Source organism: Betta splendens, chromosome 13 (genome assembly GCF_900634795.4).
Source record: "Betta splendens chromosome 13, fBetSpl5.4, whole genome shotgun sequence".
Taxonomy (NCBI): domain Eukaryota; kingdom Metazoa; phylum Chordata; class Actinopteri; order Anabantiformes; family Osphronemidae; genus Betta; species Betta splendens.
The window spans coordinates 10,871,101-10,887,391 of NC_040893.2; the positions used below are offsets into that span (position 1 = coordinate 10,871,101).

Genomic DNA, 16,291 nt, shown 5'->3' on the forward strand with positions numbered 1-16,291 from the left:
AGCTCAGTGAGTAGGGGGAGAACGGGGGGACGCCAGGCTGAGTGGAGGAGAGAGAAGGTTGAAGGAGGCTCGGTAGTGAATGTAGTGGCAGCGGGTTTCATTCATTCTTACATTTGAAGCAGCCCAGCTTCTGTGACCGACACTGGAGCGACTACGACCTTTAACCATGCGGCGCCTGTGTGTTTCTGTAGTCCTGCTGCATCTTCTCGGGACCTCCTGGTGTCAGTTCCCGCGTCTCTGTGCTAACTCGGAGTCTCTTCGGACCAAAGAGTGCTGTCCTGTGTGGGAGGGCGACGGCTCCGCCTGTGGCGCCCTGTCAGGCCGGGGCTTCTGCGCCGAGGTGGTGGTCCTGGACGAGCCCCACGGACCCCAGTACCCGCACTCGGGGATTGACGACAGGGAGCGCTGGCCTTTAGCTTTCTATAACCGCACGTGCCGCTGTGCAGGGAACTATGGAGGTTTTAACTGTGGGGAATGTAAGTTCGGTTACTGGGGGTCAAACTGCGCCGAGTACAGGGAATCCGTGCGCCGGAACCTTATGACCATGTCAAGCGCCGAGCAGCAGAAGTTCATCTCTTATCTGAACTTGGCTAAAAACACCATCAACCGGGACTATGTGATTTCCACGGCGACAAGAGCAGAGATGGGAGAGAACGGCGAGAACCCCATGTTCTCGGACATCAACACGTACGACCTGTTCGTCTGGATACACTACTACGTGTCCCGGGACACCTTCCTGGGAGGACCAGGGAATGTGTGGAGGGACATCGACTTTGCCCATGAATCGGCAGCATTCTTGCCCTGGCACAGAGTCTTCCTGCTGCACTGGGAGAACGAGATACGGAAGCTGACGGGAGATTTTAACTTCACCATTCCATACTGGGATTGGAGGAATGCCCAGTCCTGCGAGGTGTGCACCGACGCGCTGATGGGTGGACGAAGCTCCCTTAATCCTAACCTCATCAGCCCGGCTTCAATCTTCTCCTCATGGAAGGTGGGAACAATTCTATTTGTTATAAAGCAAATCTGTGATGTGCTTCAGACTAAAAGCTCCTCTTAGCGCCACAACAAGCCTCACTTTGCTTGTGTGTGTGTGTGTGTGTGTGTGTGTGTGTGTGTGTGTGTGTGTGTGTGTGTGCGTGTGTGTGTGTGTGCGTGTGTGTGTGTGTGTGTGTGTGTGTGTGTGTGTGTGTGTGTGTGTGTGTGTAGGTGATCTGCAGCCAGCCAGAGGAGTACAACAACCGAGAGGCCCTGTGCAACGCTACCGGCGAGGGTCCACTGTTGCGTAACCCGGGCAACCATGATCCGAACCGCGTGCCACGAATCCCCACCACAGCTGATGTGGATTTCACTGTGAACCTCCCCGACTACGAGACGGGAGCAATGGACCGATTCGCCAACATGAGCTTCAGGAACGTCCTGGAGGGTAGGACTGGCAGACACGCTAACAAACCCTGTTGTCTTGTCATTTCAACTTTACATGTCCCCGTCGTGCAGGTTTCGCCAGCCCGGTCACAGGGTTGGCAGTGCCGGGCCAGAGCACCATGCACAACTCCTTGCACGTCTTCATGAACGGCACCATGTCCTCAGTACAGGGTTCGGCCAATGATCCCGTGTTCCTGGTGCACCACGCCTTCATTGACAGGTATAGGGACAGTAATGGAGACACCTTATGCAGTGCTATTATAGTAGCTTATGCGTTTTAGTCTTCTTCACCTGTTTCCTTCTCATACTTTCATCTCCCAGCATCTTCGAGCGCTGGCTCAGAACACACCAGCCCTCCAGAACCAGCTACCCACGAGCCAACGCCCCCATTGGCCACAATGATGGCTACTACATGGTGCCTTTCCTGCCGCTCTACAGGAACGGAGATTACTTCCTGTCCGACAAGGTTCTGGGCTATGAGTATTCGTACCTGTTGGACCCTGGTCAGTACAGGTTATTTAACACTGCACACTTAAAACAGCTTCTCATTGTGTACGTGTTAAATCGTCCGACCGTGTGCATCCTCACCTCAGGCCAGCGCTTCGTCCAGGAGTTTCTGACGCCCTACCTGGAGCAGGCCCAGCAGATCTGGCAGTGGCTCCTAGGGGCCGGACTCCTGGGGGGGTTGATTGTTGCAGTCATTGCCGTCCTGCTCGTCACTGCCAGGCGGAAGTGGAGGCGTAACCAGAGGAGGAAGAGGGCGTCGAGCTACGGGGAGAGACAGCCACTGCTGCAGAGCAGCTCGGAGGAAGGCTCAGCTTCATTTCAGACCACTATGTAACACACACTGTACTGTACAGACCTGTACATAATGTATATGAACATGAGCTGGACGTGAATGTGCAAACTCTTTGGGACGTATATTACTACCATTACACGTTTAATGGACTTTAATTCTGAATCATGTGTACTTGATTTCCCATGATGAATTGGTTTAAATTACAACATTATACATGAGATGTTTAAACAATGAAACACATTTTGAATGGAGGAATGTGTTGAAGCATTTAGGTGAACTGACCATTTAGTGTTTGGTAGCATTTAAATGACAGACAATATTAATTTAGTAATTAGACACATACATTAAATTAAACATTCAGCAACTTAATATATTAAACTTTATTTGCCATCAAATGTTCAGAAAGTTCTCTTGTTGGTATTTTACATAACCATGAAGTTCATTTACAACTTTTGCTGACTTTCCTTGAACGGAGTCATATTTTATGTAATTTATTTCATTGTTGTAGTGAACTTTAAGCAAGATTGCATTTACTGTATAGTGAAGGGCCCCAGGCACCCCTATTTACATTTAATTTAATATACTGTAGTTCAAGGAAACAAAGATCATTGTGTCAATATGCTGAAGGTGCAAGAAACATGGGCTCCGAGTGCTGTTACGTGCCTTTAGGAAAATGCATTATGTCAGGATTATTACTGCACCAGGAGTTTACTTGAAAACTATTAAGTTTTGGACACAAACGTGTTATATATGAAACACTAATTCACACACACGTGTGTTATGACTGGTGCTTGCTGATCTCAGTGTAACATGATATGGTGACCTGTGGTTATTCACAATCAAACAAATGTAGCTGCTTGTTTATGAGAAGGTAAACCATTACTGTACATGCTGCATTAAAAAAATCAACCCGAGTTTCTCTCAGTTTTTTTTTCCTGATATACTGGTTTGAAATGATTTAAGTGCCAGAAACATTTCAACAAATGTTAAACAACTGAACAAAAATAAACAAGATAGGTGAATAATAGTAAGTTTAAGTGTAAATCATCAAATCAATATTTATTTGTCTGCTAGGTTTAGTTAAGGGTATAAAACAACAGAACTGTGTCATTCAGGATAGTAGTGGGGGAGTAGTGGAAACATGTACAATCTCGTTTCCTGCTTCCCATTTTAGTGTTTGGCTCCGTCTACTGACGCCAAATGTGTCATTCATCCTACACGGCTCAGTCTCTGATCTGTAGATCTGCCCTGATCTACTTTGGTCTCATTACTGGTTACAAGAAAACAAATTCTGCTCTACACACACACACACACACACACACACACACACACACACACACACACACACACACACACACATTTATGTATGTTTATACATTTATATAAATTTTGCGAGCGTAAAACATAAAACCACAGACAACAGACATAGAATAACTCGACACGCAGGCACCACTGTTACTGATCAAATATAATTGCATAATAATGTGCAGCACGTCACACGTTTTCATTTTAGTGATATTAACCTGTTTGAAGTTCAGTGTTTGAAAGTAAAGTTATCTAAAAAATGGTATAAAAGAAATAGTGCAGGTAATCAATATATAATAAATATAAAATACTTTATTTCAGATTTGGTTTTGTTCTTTAAAAAGAACAAGATACAAATACACAAACAATTTAACATTTGAATATTTGTATTTTTCAAATGCTAAATACATATAGGCTAAATAGGTGGTGAAATAGTACAGTAGGTGCAGTTATGAAAATGAGGAATATCAAGAGTTTGATTCCTAGTGTTTCCAGTGTGGAGGTTTTTTTAAAATTATTATTATATTGAGACCGGAGAGTAACTTAAACCTGGTGTCAGACGTAGAAATTTTTTATAACCACTATCCTCCTTGTGTAAATCAGCATATTGCCATATGCCCTTTGTCAGAGGTTTCAGATTACATTAAATGAGTTCTAAACATACAAATAACTTAACAAAACAACAACTAGAAATACTGCTTTGAGGTGTAGTGTAGGTTTGCTTGGTATAAACATAGATAAGCTGAACAGGGCACTGTTTTGTTTTACTGTTATTCAAGTCACTGTGTGTCTGAGAGACTAATTGCCTTTTCTATTTCTCATTGAATTATCTTATTATGTTTGTAGGTGCAAACTTTAAGTAGTAGTGTCAGAGCCTTTGCTCGTGCTCCCATTAGACGCCAGCAGGACAAAAGGCAATAGTCAGGGTAAATGATGAAATCCAAGAGCAATTTAAAAACAGTATCTGTGTATAGAAAACTAGAAGACTCAAGACTGTATATTATCACCATTATATTAATGGTGTACAACCCGTGAGTGTATGTCTCATTTGTCTTCACAGATGTGCACAGTTTCTTTCAAGCTTCTTGGACGTCACAATTTCAAGTAACCAAAACCCATCCGGTCCAAGGTTGATGATATGGACCCTGAAGTGCACGTATGGGTAAAAGCTCAGCTGAACGACTCCTTGTTGAACTCAAAGGTCGTCCCAGGGAACCGGGCCGAGTTGCACAGCTTGTGAAGGGTCCTGGAGATGCCCTTTGGTCCGCAGCAGAAGACTCCCACTCGCTTGCTGAAACCACACATAGTCAGACAGTGAGTTGAATTAGCAGCCTTAGCGATCGGCGCCATTCTAGGCTGCCTTCACGTACTTCTTATTGCTTCTTCCAATCTCGTCAAACAGGTGCTTCCACCTGGGTCGACCAACCAGCAGCCTGGAGGCGAGTGGGCGGTATCTTTCCTCAGACATGCGCTAAGACAACGGGAAAGCACAGAGAACATCAGGATGTTTGGAAAGAACTAATGCACAGAAATCAGTTGTTACCTCCTATCAGTGGAGCAACATTCATGCTAATAGTCAACGCTGTTCACTGCAATATTACAGACACTTTTGTAGATACTTATGCACTTAGGTTGCTCAAATACAATGAGCTGCATTATTTGGTTTGGTTTAATTGAGACAGTTTCAAACTTTATCTGTGGGTCTTCATCCACTTATCCGGGGCCAGGCCGCGGGGAAGCGGTCTAAGCAAAGACTCCCCTCCCCCGGACACTTCCTCCAGCTCCTCCGACGGATCACAAGGAGTTCACACATGTCACGACCCTTGCTTTTGTCTCCGCCATTGGAAGCTGTGAAACCCCAGCACTTCCTTTCAACACGCTGGTTCAGTGTGTGTGGTGTTACACTGACGCGCTAGCTGACTTTATCTCTGAGTGAAGCCACTGGAGAGCGATCAGGCAGTTACTCCAACCTCCTGATACGGCTCAGCATCGCTTTGTAAACAGGGCAATCTGATTTCCCGCAGGCAGCGCCAATAGAGCCGTGTCTGAGTGGAGTCAGAGCCAGGCCCCTCCCCCAGCCGGGACACGCAACAACGCAATAAAAAGGAAGGCAAACACGCTCCACGTAGCTCCCAGCTTTAGGCTTTCGGGAGAACGTGGATCTTCTTACGGGGACGTGATACATGTCAGGAATGTGGTTTTACAGCTGCTCATGAGCTTGGTTTAAAATCCAGCGCTGAGAAAAATAAATATACTCCCCGTCGGGGAATCGAACCCCGGTCTCCCGCGTGACAGGCGGGGATACTCACCACTATACTAACGAGGAGATGACAATGAGTACTCCGCAGGTTCCGTTAAATACAGTAACAATAAAACAAATCATATTACCATAATATCAGTTATTATGGTATTTAGAAATAGTACTAACATGCTACTTATTCGAATATTGGCAATAAATGACCATTATTTTAGAGTCAGAGACAAAAATATGCATTTCTACAAGTAAAATGTAAATGTACGTGTGGTTCCTGACTCTGTCCTATACTGACCTCTAGTGGCTCAGCCTTAAAAAAACATGTAAAGAATCCACTGAAAGACAAATGTGTGTGTGTGTGTGTGTGTGTGTGTGTGTGTGTGTGTGTGTGTGTGTGTGTGTGTGTGTGGCCTACCTGCAGGTTTTCTGGTTGACTGACGTACAGTTTGAGATTAAGGTAGTCTGGTCTGTTCTCCTTCCAAAGCTGAAAGACATACGAGACATAGAAAGTTCAGTGTTTTGTGCTTTAAGTCTAGGCATATCAGAGAAACGCACGTTTACTATTTATTTTGAAAGAGATGCTCCACCACTAATGGCCACAAGATGGCGGAACATGCAAAGAACATGACTGGCAACAGTGTTTTCTGCCAGTAGCTTTATTTCTAATGAGCTGTTACATTTTACAAACTTAAAGTCTAGTCAACTAAACTAGCATGTTATATTTGGTTAATATATAATAGAAATAAAATATAATATATAACACAGTCTGTCTTCTGAGACTTTGAAAGCATAGGTGTCACAGTATCCCCTTCCCCGTCCAGCTGTGCTTGCTTTTAACCCCTCTGACCTCTTCTTGCCCCTTAAAACATTGTAGACCGGGTTTAAAACAAACACACACTATAGTGGAGGCTTCCCTCCCCAGCAGCAGGTGGCAAATGGATTATCTTTGCGGGTTAAGTCACGTTTCACGTAATCAGAGGTTTGAGGAGAGACTTAGTTATAGAAAGTGCAGCCATTCTAACTTTTTGACTATTGCATGTACGTTTGTTCTGACCTTGTGATGAAGGGCACACAGCAGCTCTGCAAACCAGAAGAACGACTGGAGCTCTCTGCAGACCCACACAAAATACAGCCTCTGCAACCTGAAACCCGTCCAACCATCGCTGGGTGTTCAGCAGGGGAGGGTGGGGGGTGGTCAGGGAACATTAATTAGCTGCTCAGCAAAGTAATGAATGAATGGTTCATCGGCGAGTGGCTTTTTGTTTCACAACTCACAGGAGCGCATGCAGCACACAGGCGAAAGGCGTGACTCCGATTCCACCGGCGACGCAAAAACTGACGTCGTAGTTAAACACGTCCTCTGACGGGCTTCCAAATGGACCGTCCACATAAAGCCTGGAGACAGAATGAAAGTGCAGTAGCTGTAAGTGAAAAACCTCAACAACATGTGCTTGTTCACGTCTGTGCGGTTTTCCAGTTAAGAAAGACAAAGAGGGGACTTTATGGTTTGTTTAGTTCTGGATTATAGTCACTAAAACAAACACAGAGTCCCTCCAGACTTTAATCTCCCTCTTTTTATCTCCATCGATCTCATCCTCTCACGCACAGCACAGGAAGAGGACAGGGTCAGGGGTCGGGGGTCAAAACCTATGACCTGTTGAGATTCTGGGCCTTCATGAGAAATCATGTCCACAGCATCACTTGCACAGGCTCTAAACGCAAACACACACACACACACACACACACACACACACACACACACACACACACACACACACACACACACACACACAGAGTGCAGGGACATACTTGGGGTATCGCCTCTGTTGCATCATGGGAAGGATTTCCAGGCCCAACCTCGGCTGAGGAAGTAACAGCTGTGTGAAGCGATCTGAGGAGAGACGAGCAAAATATAAAAAAAAAAAAAAATAATGAGATCACACTGGAGTGTAGCTGTCTCATCTATACATCCTAGCATTTCCCTCCAACATGTCGCCACAGATTATTGGGCCAATGCAAACAACCAAACTTCCTGTTCGGTAGCAAATGAAAATGCCTGAACATGTTCCCAAAGGCCACAGCTTCCTCTAAACTCTGAATTCCCTTTACAACCATTGGGAATCAGGCCAACTTCAAGGCAAAGAAACAGTCCCACACATTAAGACAGAGAGACACACCACAGATGAAAGTTTCAGAAAAGCATCCAGAGTGAAGACAAAACAATGTGGTCCACATCCTGTGAGCTCTGATACCAACAAAATAATGAGTGTGTGTGTGCGTACCAGTCCAGTCTCCCACGACTCGGAGATGGATGCCAAAGGTTTCCTTGTTCTCTGTGGGACACTGCAGGGAGGCAGAGAGGAGATAGTGAGTCACAGCAACAACACACGTGAGTGGACCAGCTACACACTCTCACGTGCCACTAACAGAAGACACAAAAGGACAGGAACACAACATAAAGCACATGTACTGTACAGTAGCACAACTTTTTACATAGGGCTTACACCACACACACACACACACACGCACACACGCACACACGCACACACACACACACACACACACGCACACACGCACACACACGCACACACGCACACACACACACACACACACAGCTTTTCTGTTGGCAGACAGCGCTACTAGCCTCAGGGGTCTGTCTGCTCTCTGTCAGAGTGATTCTCTGCCCTCCTCCTCAAAGCTCCAGAACACGCCAGGCACAGGCATGCACCCAGTGTGAGCGTGTGCAGAGTCAGGAAGTTTTTCAACGTGACTTCATCGAGATTATGTCTCGATTCATCTGCCGGCAAACGGGATGTTGAGACAATGAGCTGTTATTATTCTTACCGTTGTTAGAGTGAAGGGATGGTTCTCAAACGAAGAGACGCCTGGACAGTTAAGGACAACGTACTGAGGAAAGTGAAGGATGATGAGCGATGCCGAGGCAGGAGGGTGTCAGATAGAAGAGAGAGGGGGATTAGAGAGAGATGGACGTGAAAGGGAAACAGTGGGAGGGAAACAAAGAAACAAACAAAGCCGATTATGACAAAACTCCATCTGGTCAAAGATGCACTTCGTCGTAGACTACAGCAGCATGTTCTGGCTCCTCACCTGCCCGGGACGAGCTGCAAAGTTCTTCTTCAGCATACGCAGCTCAATGACATCACAGGGGTGCCTGATCACCGTCACTATGGTGACGGGATCACTGCTCCGGATGTAGCGGAAGAAGCGCTCCGCACAGTAGAGGCAGAGCGGACCGGACACCCACAGCCAGGTCTGAACACACACACACACACACACACACACACACACACACACACACACACACACACACACACACACACGGGTGAGTCGCTCGTGCAGCAGTATTTATTAGTCGATCGTCTAGTTGAGAACTGATCTGATATGAGACGTGCAGGGTCTTCCCAGCTAATTACTCACACCTGCACTGGAGCCGGGAGCACAGGGAGGATTTCATGGAGCTTGTTGCTAAACGACCACGTGCAAACACATAATCAAACACACGGGAGGAAACGCACACAAACACAGGCCTTGATGTAAAAGAGGACGTCGGCCCCTCCCTAACAGCACAACGCCTCTAATAAAACACACACACACAGGCACTTCCCCCAGCGCACACGCCTTTACATTCAAATGTGATTTTAATGTACTAGGCTGCTGCCACATACACACACACACACACACACACACAAACACACACACACACACACACACACACACACACACACACACACAGGCACTTCCCCCAGCGCACACGCCTTTACATTCAAATGTTATTTTAATGTACTAGGCTGCTGCCACATACACACACACACACACACACACAAACACACACAAACACACACACACACACACACACACACACACACACACACACACACACACACACACACACACACACACACCTGGGGGCAGTGTGGCTGGAAGTGAGCCTCCTCTCGGCATCGTCCTTGCTGCAGCTCCTCGCTCTGCCGCTCGGTGCTGGTCCGATTGGGTTCGAGGCAACCAGGAGGATGGGCCTCGATGTTGGTCTGATACTTTAGAGCCCCCCTAAGGACGGAGAGGAGACTTAAGGTGATGCATCAGCGGGAGACCATTAAAACAAAAGTGCTATGAGTGAACTGTGCCCACGGTTGCTGCCGATTAGCTACATGTTGTTATCACCGGGATATAAATCAAACATGAAGTAGCATAAAACAGTGGAGCAACAGGACGGGCATGTACAAGCAAACACTGGCTCCACTGCTGTGTGTCTGTCAGGAAGGAGCTAAAAGATTCCTGTGCTCTGATTATATGTGAAGGAAGAAAAGAAGAAAGAAAGACGAAAAACTGAACAAGAGTCACATGTAAGAAGAAGAATTCATATGTACAAAACATGACGTTTTTGAATAAATGGATTAAATTGGATGGTTTACCTTTGACATAATGCCTTCCCTAGCCCCTTACCCCAATCATCACAGAGGGGCCCAAAGTAGAAAAACAAGGTTTTTGGGCCATACTCTGATGTAAGGAACACACACACACACACACACACACACACACACACACACACACACACACTAGAGACACCTACCCGACCATGTGCACCATCAGAATGACGTAGAAGACAATGAAGAGGTTGTGTGTGTACCAAAATATCTCATAGTGTGAGACGCTGAAAAACAAGAAGAGATCACAACCAATTGTTTCTGCAGAGAGTTTTACGATATTCACACAATAATGTTTTTTTAGGAGAGGTTATGGCTACAAAGATTAACAAAGTTAAGAAACAAGAGGATACGCAGAAAGGTTCAAGGACGATCTGACATTATAAATGATGCGACCTCTAATGTTTACTTAAATAATTTCAATTTGTAAAAAAACCTAAAGCCAAGAGGTTGTGAGTCATCGTGTCGGTATTTCCCTGGCACTACAGTCACTTATCTACAGATCTTAAGCCTCTTATCCTTAGAACTATTCAGCTCTTAACACAGGTGCAGAAGGCACACACACACACACACACACACACACACACACACACACACACACACACACACACTGCGTGACCCACCATGACCTGAGTAATAACAGCGCTCCGAGTGCAACACTTAGTGAGGATTTGCTCTGTAACTGAACTCTCCCAGCGTGTGTCTCTATCGTCTCCATCTTCCTCTTCTCAGACAAAGAGGTGAGTCATAAACTCAGGCACGGTCCTGTCAACTCTTCAAGTGCTCGCTCCGGTCGTCTGCGGGTAAAACGCCGCTCCACCTACTTTACCCGACACCTCCAGGCCATCGGACACACAAAGCACAGAGGCTGTGAGGCTTGTTTACCGTACGCAGTGTGAGGACGACAGGAACATCAGGAAGAGGATGAGAACCAACAGGACGCCGGTGACTCCTGGGACTGAAGACAATCAAGCATTAAGAGAACGGCGACAGCGTCAGCGTTACTCACATCCCAACACACAAGCTGCACGATGTGCCAAAGAGGAAATCTGTTCGACTCACAAGGCCTAAAACTGTACAAATCTGACAAACAGAACTGTTTCTACATTTAGCAGCTTCCTGAAGCGGTTGAGTTCACAATAAGAATAGTCTTTCTTACTTGTGGTGAGAATGATCAGCTTGGGATCCTATGAAAGAAACAGTCATGTTAACATGACGACACTAACATGTTAACAGGCTGAGGGGCTGATCTGGGATCTGATTTGGGGCTCACCTCCCCTCTGTAACGAGCCAGATTCAGGGCTGGGAACTCGTCCGAGTAGCTCTCGCTGAAGTTGATTACGTTGACCAGGTGGGCAGACACATGCACGACTAAAACAGAGCAGAGGATGTTGCACAGACATGAGGAGACGCGCTTCTGTGCGCGAACAGCATCAGACACACACACACGCACTGCAGACACACACACGCACTGCAGACACACACACGCACTGCAGACACACAGCGACAGCTCCACATAAAGGTCAAAATTAACGAGTCGAACACCCGCACAAGCTTGTCTTTGTCCATTCAGCAAGAAGTCAGCAAAACACACATGCACACGCATATGCACACACACACACGCACACACACACACACACACACACACGCACACACACACACACACACACACACACACACACACACACACCACCTCTGACATCATAGACGAACCACGCAGCCGCTCAACAGCTGATGGAATTAGAGGGTGTAATCATGAGACACAAGGGTCCTTTTTTCCCCTAACTCACATCCTTTCTCACTCCCACATCACCTCCCCCCTCCCTTGGCTGTCATTGATTGTCTCTGGCTGCTGTTACAACATGAGAGGTTCACCTACAGAGAAGCGTGTTTGTGTGAAGTGCTGACGAGCTGAGAAGTGACTGGTCAAGATGAAAGAAGAGTTAGGGAACACGTGACACCTTGACACTGCTCTTATATTTCTATGTATCTGAATGTATTCCATGACTTCTAGCACAAACCTTCACCATCTTCAGTGAGTCCCTCTAAGAACACACACACACGCACACACACACACACACGCATACAGCTGGAATGATGTCACAGCATGCACCCCAGGAATGCTGAGGCTGCCTGGAGCCCTTTAGCCACACTCTGCACCCTCACACACCCACAGACATAGAGACGGTGGCAGTTTTACCAGACAAGATGCAGATGGCGACTCCGCAGGCCACGTGAAAAGTCTTGCTCTTGTCCAGCAGTCTGCGCGTCTTTCTGCTCGACACCTGCGACGGCAGACTGAACTTGAGACCACGCGAGTCATTTAAACCCGACCGCCTGCCTTCTCAAATAGACCTCAGACTTATTAAATAAAAATTCTGACGACTCTTTATAAAAGCTACACAACAACAAAAATTATAGATTAGAAGCAGCAACACCCTAATACAATGTTCACCCTCCTCCCTCAGCTTCACCCCCCCCCCCCCCCCCCCCCCCCCCCCCCCCCATCTTCCCTTTAGGCTCCTTACCGTGCGTGTTCCTCTGACAAAGGTGAGCAGGGAGCGACACATGGGCACCAGCACCAAGCTGCAGTTCAGGTTCAGCGCAGACGCAGACGCCCTGCTGATGCACAGCCCGAGCTGGGGAGCACACGCATGGTCAGGATGTTAGCTGAAATGAGGGACAAACGCCTCTGAAGGCTTCCTGTCAGGATCTGGACCAACTGGTCCCACAGACAGTGGGACCAGTAGTGATTACAGCCATCGTTAGCCTTCTAATAGTGATCTAATACATTATTTAATGACTGTCTCATATACTGTATTTGCTCTCTGCTTGTAAGTGTGTTTGTCTGAGTAATTTGTTCCAATGGTCATTTTATTCTCTGTGTTCACAGGTTTTCAACAAAGAGCAGAAAAAAACTGCATTGAGCCAAATTAAAGATCGTTTGCTTTAGCAAAGCAGCCGTGCATGTACTGACATCTATCACTGCTTAAGAGACCGATGAAAGGTGAGTGTGTGCAGCTTCTGGATATAAAAGGACCGGGTTTGTTGCCACTGAAGCAGAATCAGCATTGGGAATTGAGGCTTCTCTGGAAAAGGTGAGTCACAATGAAACAGAAGTAGAGATTTGCTGTTCACGCTAATAAACCTTCCAGAACTGTACTGGTACTGCCCAATACAGCTGAGCTACGGCGCCAACAGTCCAAGGTCAGATGTTATATTTCTGACTTATGACATGGACTTGTGTCTGGCCAACACATACCGCAGCTGCCTTGGTTCCAGGTTTGGTAACTACACATAACGTGACATAAAGAGCACAGATGCATATCAGAACATCCTGTCTGCAAGATAAGCACCTAGAACCAGGAGGAAGCAACAGGTTACAGGGAGAACGGAACAGGGAGGTCAGCTGAGCAGTCTGACTTTACAGGACAAGGGAGCTGAAAGAAGTGGGAGTTTCCTAAATAAAGAAGTGAAGCACGTAAACAGACGCATCACTGAACTGGTACAGTGCAGTTTAGGCTTTAAAACATCTTACATCCACTAAACGCAACGTCTCAAAGACAGACAGCTGATCGCAAAACCACAGAGATCTGATATCACACACACACACACACACACACACACACACACACACACACACACACACACACACACACACACACACACACACACACACACACACACACACACACACACAGCCTGGGGCAGGGCTTTTAGTCAGTCACAGTCAGTGGCTTGCCCACACTTGCCCCTCTCTCCCTGGTGCCTCCCACTGTTCAGGCAGCACATGAATAGCTCACACATGATGCTCTAAAAAAATCCAAACCAAGATAAGAAATCCAAACAGTAGTTGTACAAATGACAGCAGACACAATTAGAAGAGTGCCTGAGGAACAAGCTCACACAGGACAGAAGTCATGCTTCAAGTGTAGGCTTCTAGTTGCAAAACACAAGCAAAATGTGTGAAAAGTAAATAAGTCTGAGCAAAAGTCTTGTCAAAGCACCTGAGTTCATCGGTGTTGACAGCAGTCAATGACCGTCCCCAGTATTGGTGGAAACACATGCAATCCCCAGTAGACATAGATTCACACCTTGAACACTAGGATAGAAGTCACCCCAGTGTCATAAACCTCAGCTATGACTCTACAGAAAGAATAAGTGAAAACAACCCTGAGTTAAAAACGTTTGCAGCCGTATTCACGCAGTAAAATCCCATACACAGACTCAACACATCAACTTGTGATACCAATTACACTGAAGCTCCTGAGCCTTGAATTCCTGAATTCTGAGTATACGTGTGTGTGTGTGTGTGTGTGTGTGTGTGTGTGTGTGTGTGTGTGTGTGTGTGTGTGTGTGTGTGTGTGTGTGTGTGTGGTCCCAAGGCTCATTTTACTACACAACGACCCAGCACACTGCATCCAGCTGATGGACACACACATTAAACAGACTCCTGTCCCATGGTTTAGATTCATAGCCCATTAAATGTGCAAAGGTGACAGGTGACTAATAATAATATACATCCAGGATATTAATAGAAATCGCTGGAGTCACCAAATATGGCAGCTCAACATGGCTGTGACCTGTGCGGTCACTGGAAAGCCAAGCGTGAACCAAGCGAGGAGCAAACAGTAAAAAGCTAGTGCAGGTTTTTCTCATTAGCATCAGTTACGGCCCTTTAAGCTACGTTGGAGATGACGCGATGTGGAAGGTCAAACACATGCCTGCGTGTCTTTAACGCGCACAGATCGCAGCGGAGGACTAAACGCGATGCACTAACGTGACATTACAGGGTCTCGTGGAAACAGGAAGGACCAGTGACAGCACTTAGTCCAACGAGCCCACAGTTTAAGACTGTGCCTGTAATTAGTTCACGCCAGTCACACCAGCTGATCCTTACGCGTCTTACAGAGGTTGGAGATCAATTCAAAGAGCTGAGGTTTATATCACTTAGAAAAACCTGGTCCGGTCCATCCTGAGAGAGAAGCGCTGGTTCGTGAGTCTCACCCCGAGCATCTTGTAGAGGTAGTGATACTGCTTCCCAGTGTAGTAGAAGAGGAAGGTCTCTGTGAACAGCCAGCTGTTTGCTCCCAACCACAGCATCTACACACACACACACACACACACACACACACACACACACACACACACACACAATAAACAGCCATAGAGCAGCAAATCAAACAACCATTTCTGGTAAGTGTCAGCTGTGTCTGGCTATAATTTATAACTTAACAATAACATACTAATACTAACTATAATAATATATATTATGACGCAGTAAAAGCTTTGCTGTGGAGCATGTAAAGCAGTAAAACAACCACACTGACCAACAGTCAAACCGGCCTGCGGCCTGTTGCTGATATTGTGTTGGAGTTACGCAGTTTTGGGGCACGTACTTTAAAAACCGCCTTGAATATTAGCAGCAACAAGTAACAAGTACAACGAAAGCTCAGTGGAGCCGAACAGCTCCGAAATCCATTTTTTCTCCCACCAGAACCAAGTGCTTTCCTCCCTCGTTGGCGACCCAGCTCCGCACGGACACGACCATGACGCCTTCCGCGGTGTCCACACGCTCCCACTCGGCGTCGGTGCGACCGTCCTCCGCGCAGCTCCGCGTCTCCGCGTGTGCGCGCGTCCACGAGCACCGGCCGGTGTGCGCCGCGCCGCGCCGCGCTGCGCTCCGTCCTCCCCTCGCGCCCACCCCGCCCCTCCCGCCGGCACGTTCCCACTCCTCATCCCCCAAACAAACACAACAAGTCGGCGTGTGAAGAGCTGAGACCGACGCCATGACGCGTCCGACACCGATACTTCACCGTGTATCACTACAGGACCTTCAGGACGAACGCGGCCGGAATAGTTTGAGTAAAAGAACACAAGGGTTCAAATAAAGATTATTAAAACGGTCGACGGGACAAAAGTAACTCCTCGTGACTTTTTAGCGTCACTAGAGGGCGCTAGAGACGTATTTATGCTTTCACGTGGACAGCTCGTGGAAACCTACTGGTCTAATTTAGGCTTGTTTCAATCATTAAACATGATTAAACCAGTTGTGATCAATAA

The 16,291-nt window shown here is 46.8% G+C and overlaps 2 protein-coding genes and 1 non-coding gene across 4 annotated transcripts; 1 reads left to right on the forward strand and 2 right to left on the reverse strand.

Moving 5' to 3' along the window:
• tyr (tyrosinase) lies at positions 1–3,138 on the forward strand. The gene is made up of 5 exons (XM_029172366.3): positions 1–994; positions 1,210–1,426; positions 1,498–1,645; positions 1,747–1,928; positions 2,019–3,138. Exons 1-5 carry the CDS (start codon positions 167–169, stop codon positions 2,264–2,266), a joined length of 1,623 nt encoding a protein of 540 aa, XP_029028199.1. The 5' UTR covers positions 1–166; the 3' UTR covers positions 2,267–3,138.
• A 685-nt stretch (positions 3,139–3,823) lies between these two features.
• LOC114868579 (NADPH oxidase 4) lies at positions 3,824–15,882 on the reverse strand. 2 transcript variants are annotated; one of them, XM_029172309.3, is made up of 18 exons: positions 15,723–15,882; positions 15,236–15,331; positions 12,757–12,867; positions 12,429–12,513; positions 11,502–11,599; positions 11,388–11,415; positions 11,114–11,186; positions 10,375–10,455; positions 9,707–9,851; positions 8,892–9,056; positions 8,628–8,690; positions 8,066–8,126; positions 7,593–7,674; positions 7,059–7,178; positions 6,838–6,946; positions 6,199–6,267; positions 4,900–5,000; positions 3,824–4,820 (listed from the first exon to the last, which is right to left on the reverse strand). In XM_029172309.3, exons 1-18 carry the CDS (start codon positions 15,777–15,779, stop codon positions 4,700–4,702), a joined length of 1,665 nt encoding a protein of 554 aa, XP_029028142.1. In that variant the 5' UTR covers positions 15,780–15,882; the 3' UTR covers positions 3,824–4,699. The 2 variants fall into 2 exon arrangements, with proteins under 2 accessions (XP_029028142.1, XP_029028143.1); XM_029172310.3 differs by lacking the exon at positions 15,723–15,882 and having other exon boundaries at positions 12,757–12,898.
• trnad-guc (transfer RNA aspartic acid (anticodon GUC)) lies at positions 5,784–5,855 on the reverse strand. The gene has a single exon. It is a non-coding gene; the product is annotated as a tRNA-Asp (tRNA).
• Positions 15,883–16,291: the final 409 nt, after the last annotated feature.

Excerpts from the sequence above, each read along its gene's own strand:
- tyr (XM_029172366.3), top strand. The coding sequence starts at position 167 with ATGCGGCGCCTGTGTGTTTCTGTAGTCCTGCTGCATCTTCTCGGGACC. Across the intron at positions 1,427-1,497 it reads CTTCAGGAACGTCCTGGAGG|GTTTCGCCAGCCCGGTCACA; the intron begins GTAGGACTGGCA and ends CCCGTCGTGCAG. Across the intron at positions 1,646-1,746 it reads CACCACGCCTTCATTGACAG|CATCTTCGAGCGCTGGCTCA; the intron begins GTATAGGGACAG and ends TTCATCTCCCAG.
- LOC114868579 (XM_029172309.3), bottom strand. The coding sequence starts at position 15,779 with ATGGTCGTGTCCGTGCGGAGCTGGGTCGCCAACGAGGGAGGAAAGCAC. Across the intron at positions 10,456-11,113 it reads TCGTCCTCACACTGCGTACG|CGTCTCACACTATGAGATAT; the intron begins GTAAACAAGCCT and ends CTTGTTTTTCAG. Across the intron at positions 9,852-10,374 it reads CTGATGGTGCACATGGTCGG|GGGGGCTCTAAAGTATCAGA; the intron begins GTAGGTGTCTCT and ends CTCCGTCCTTAG.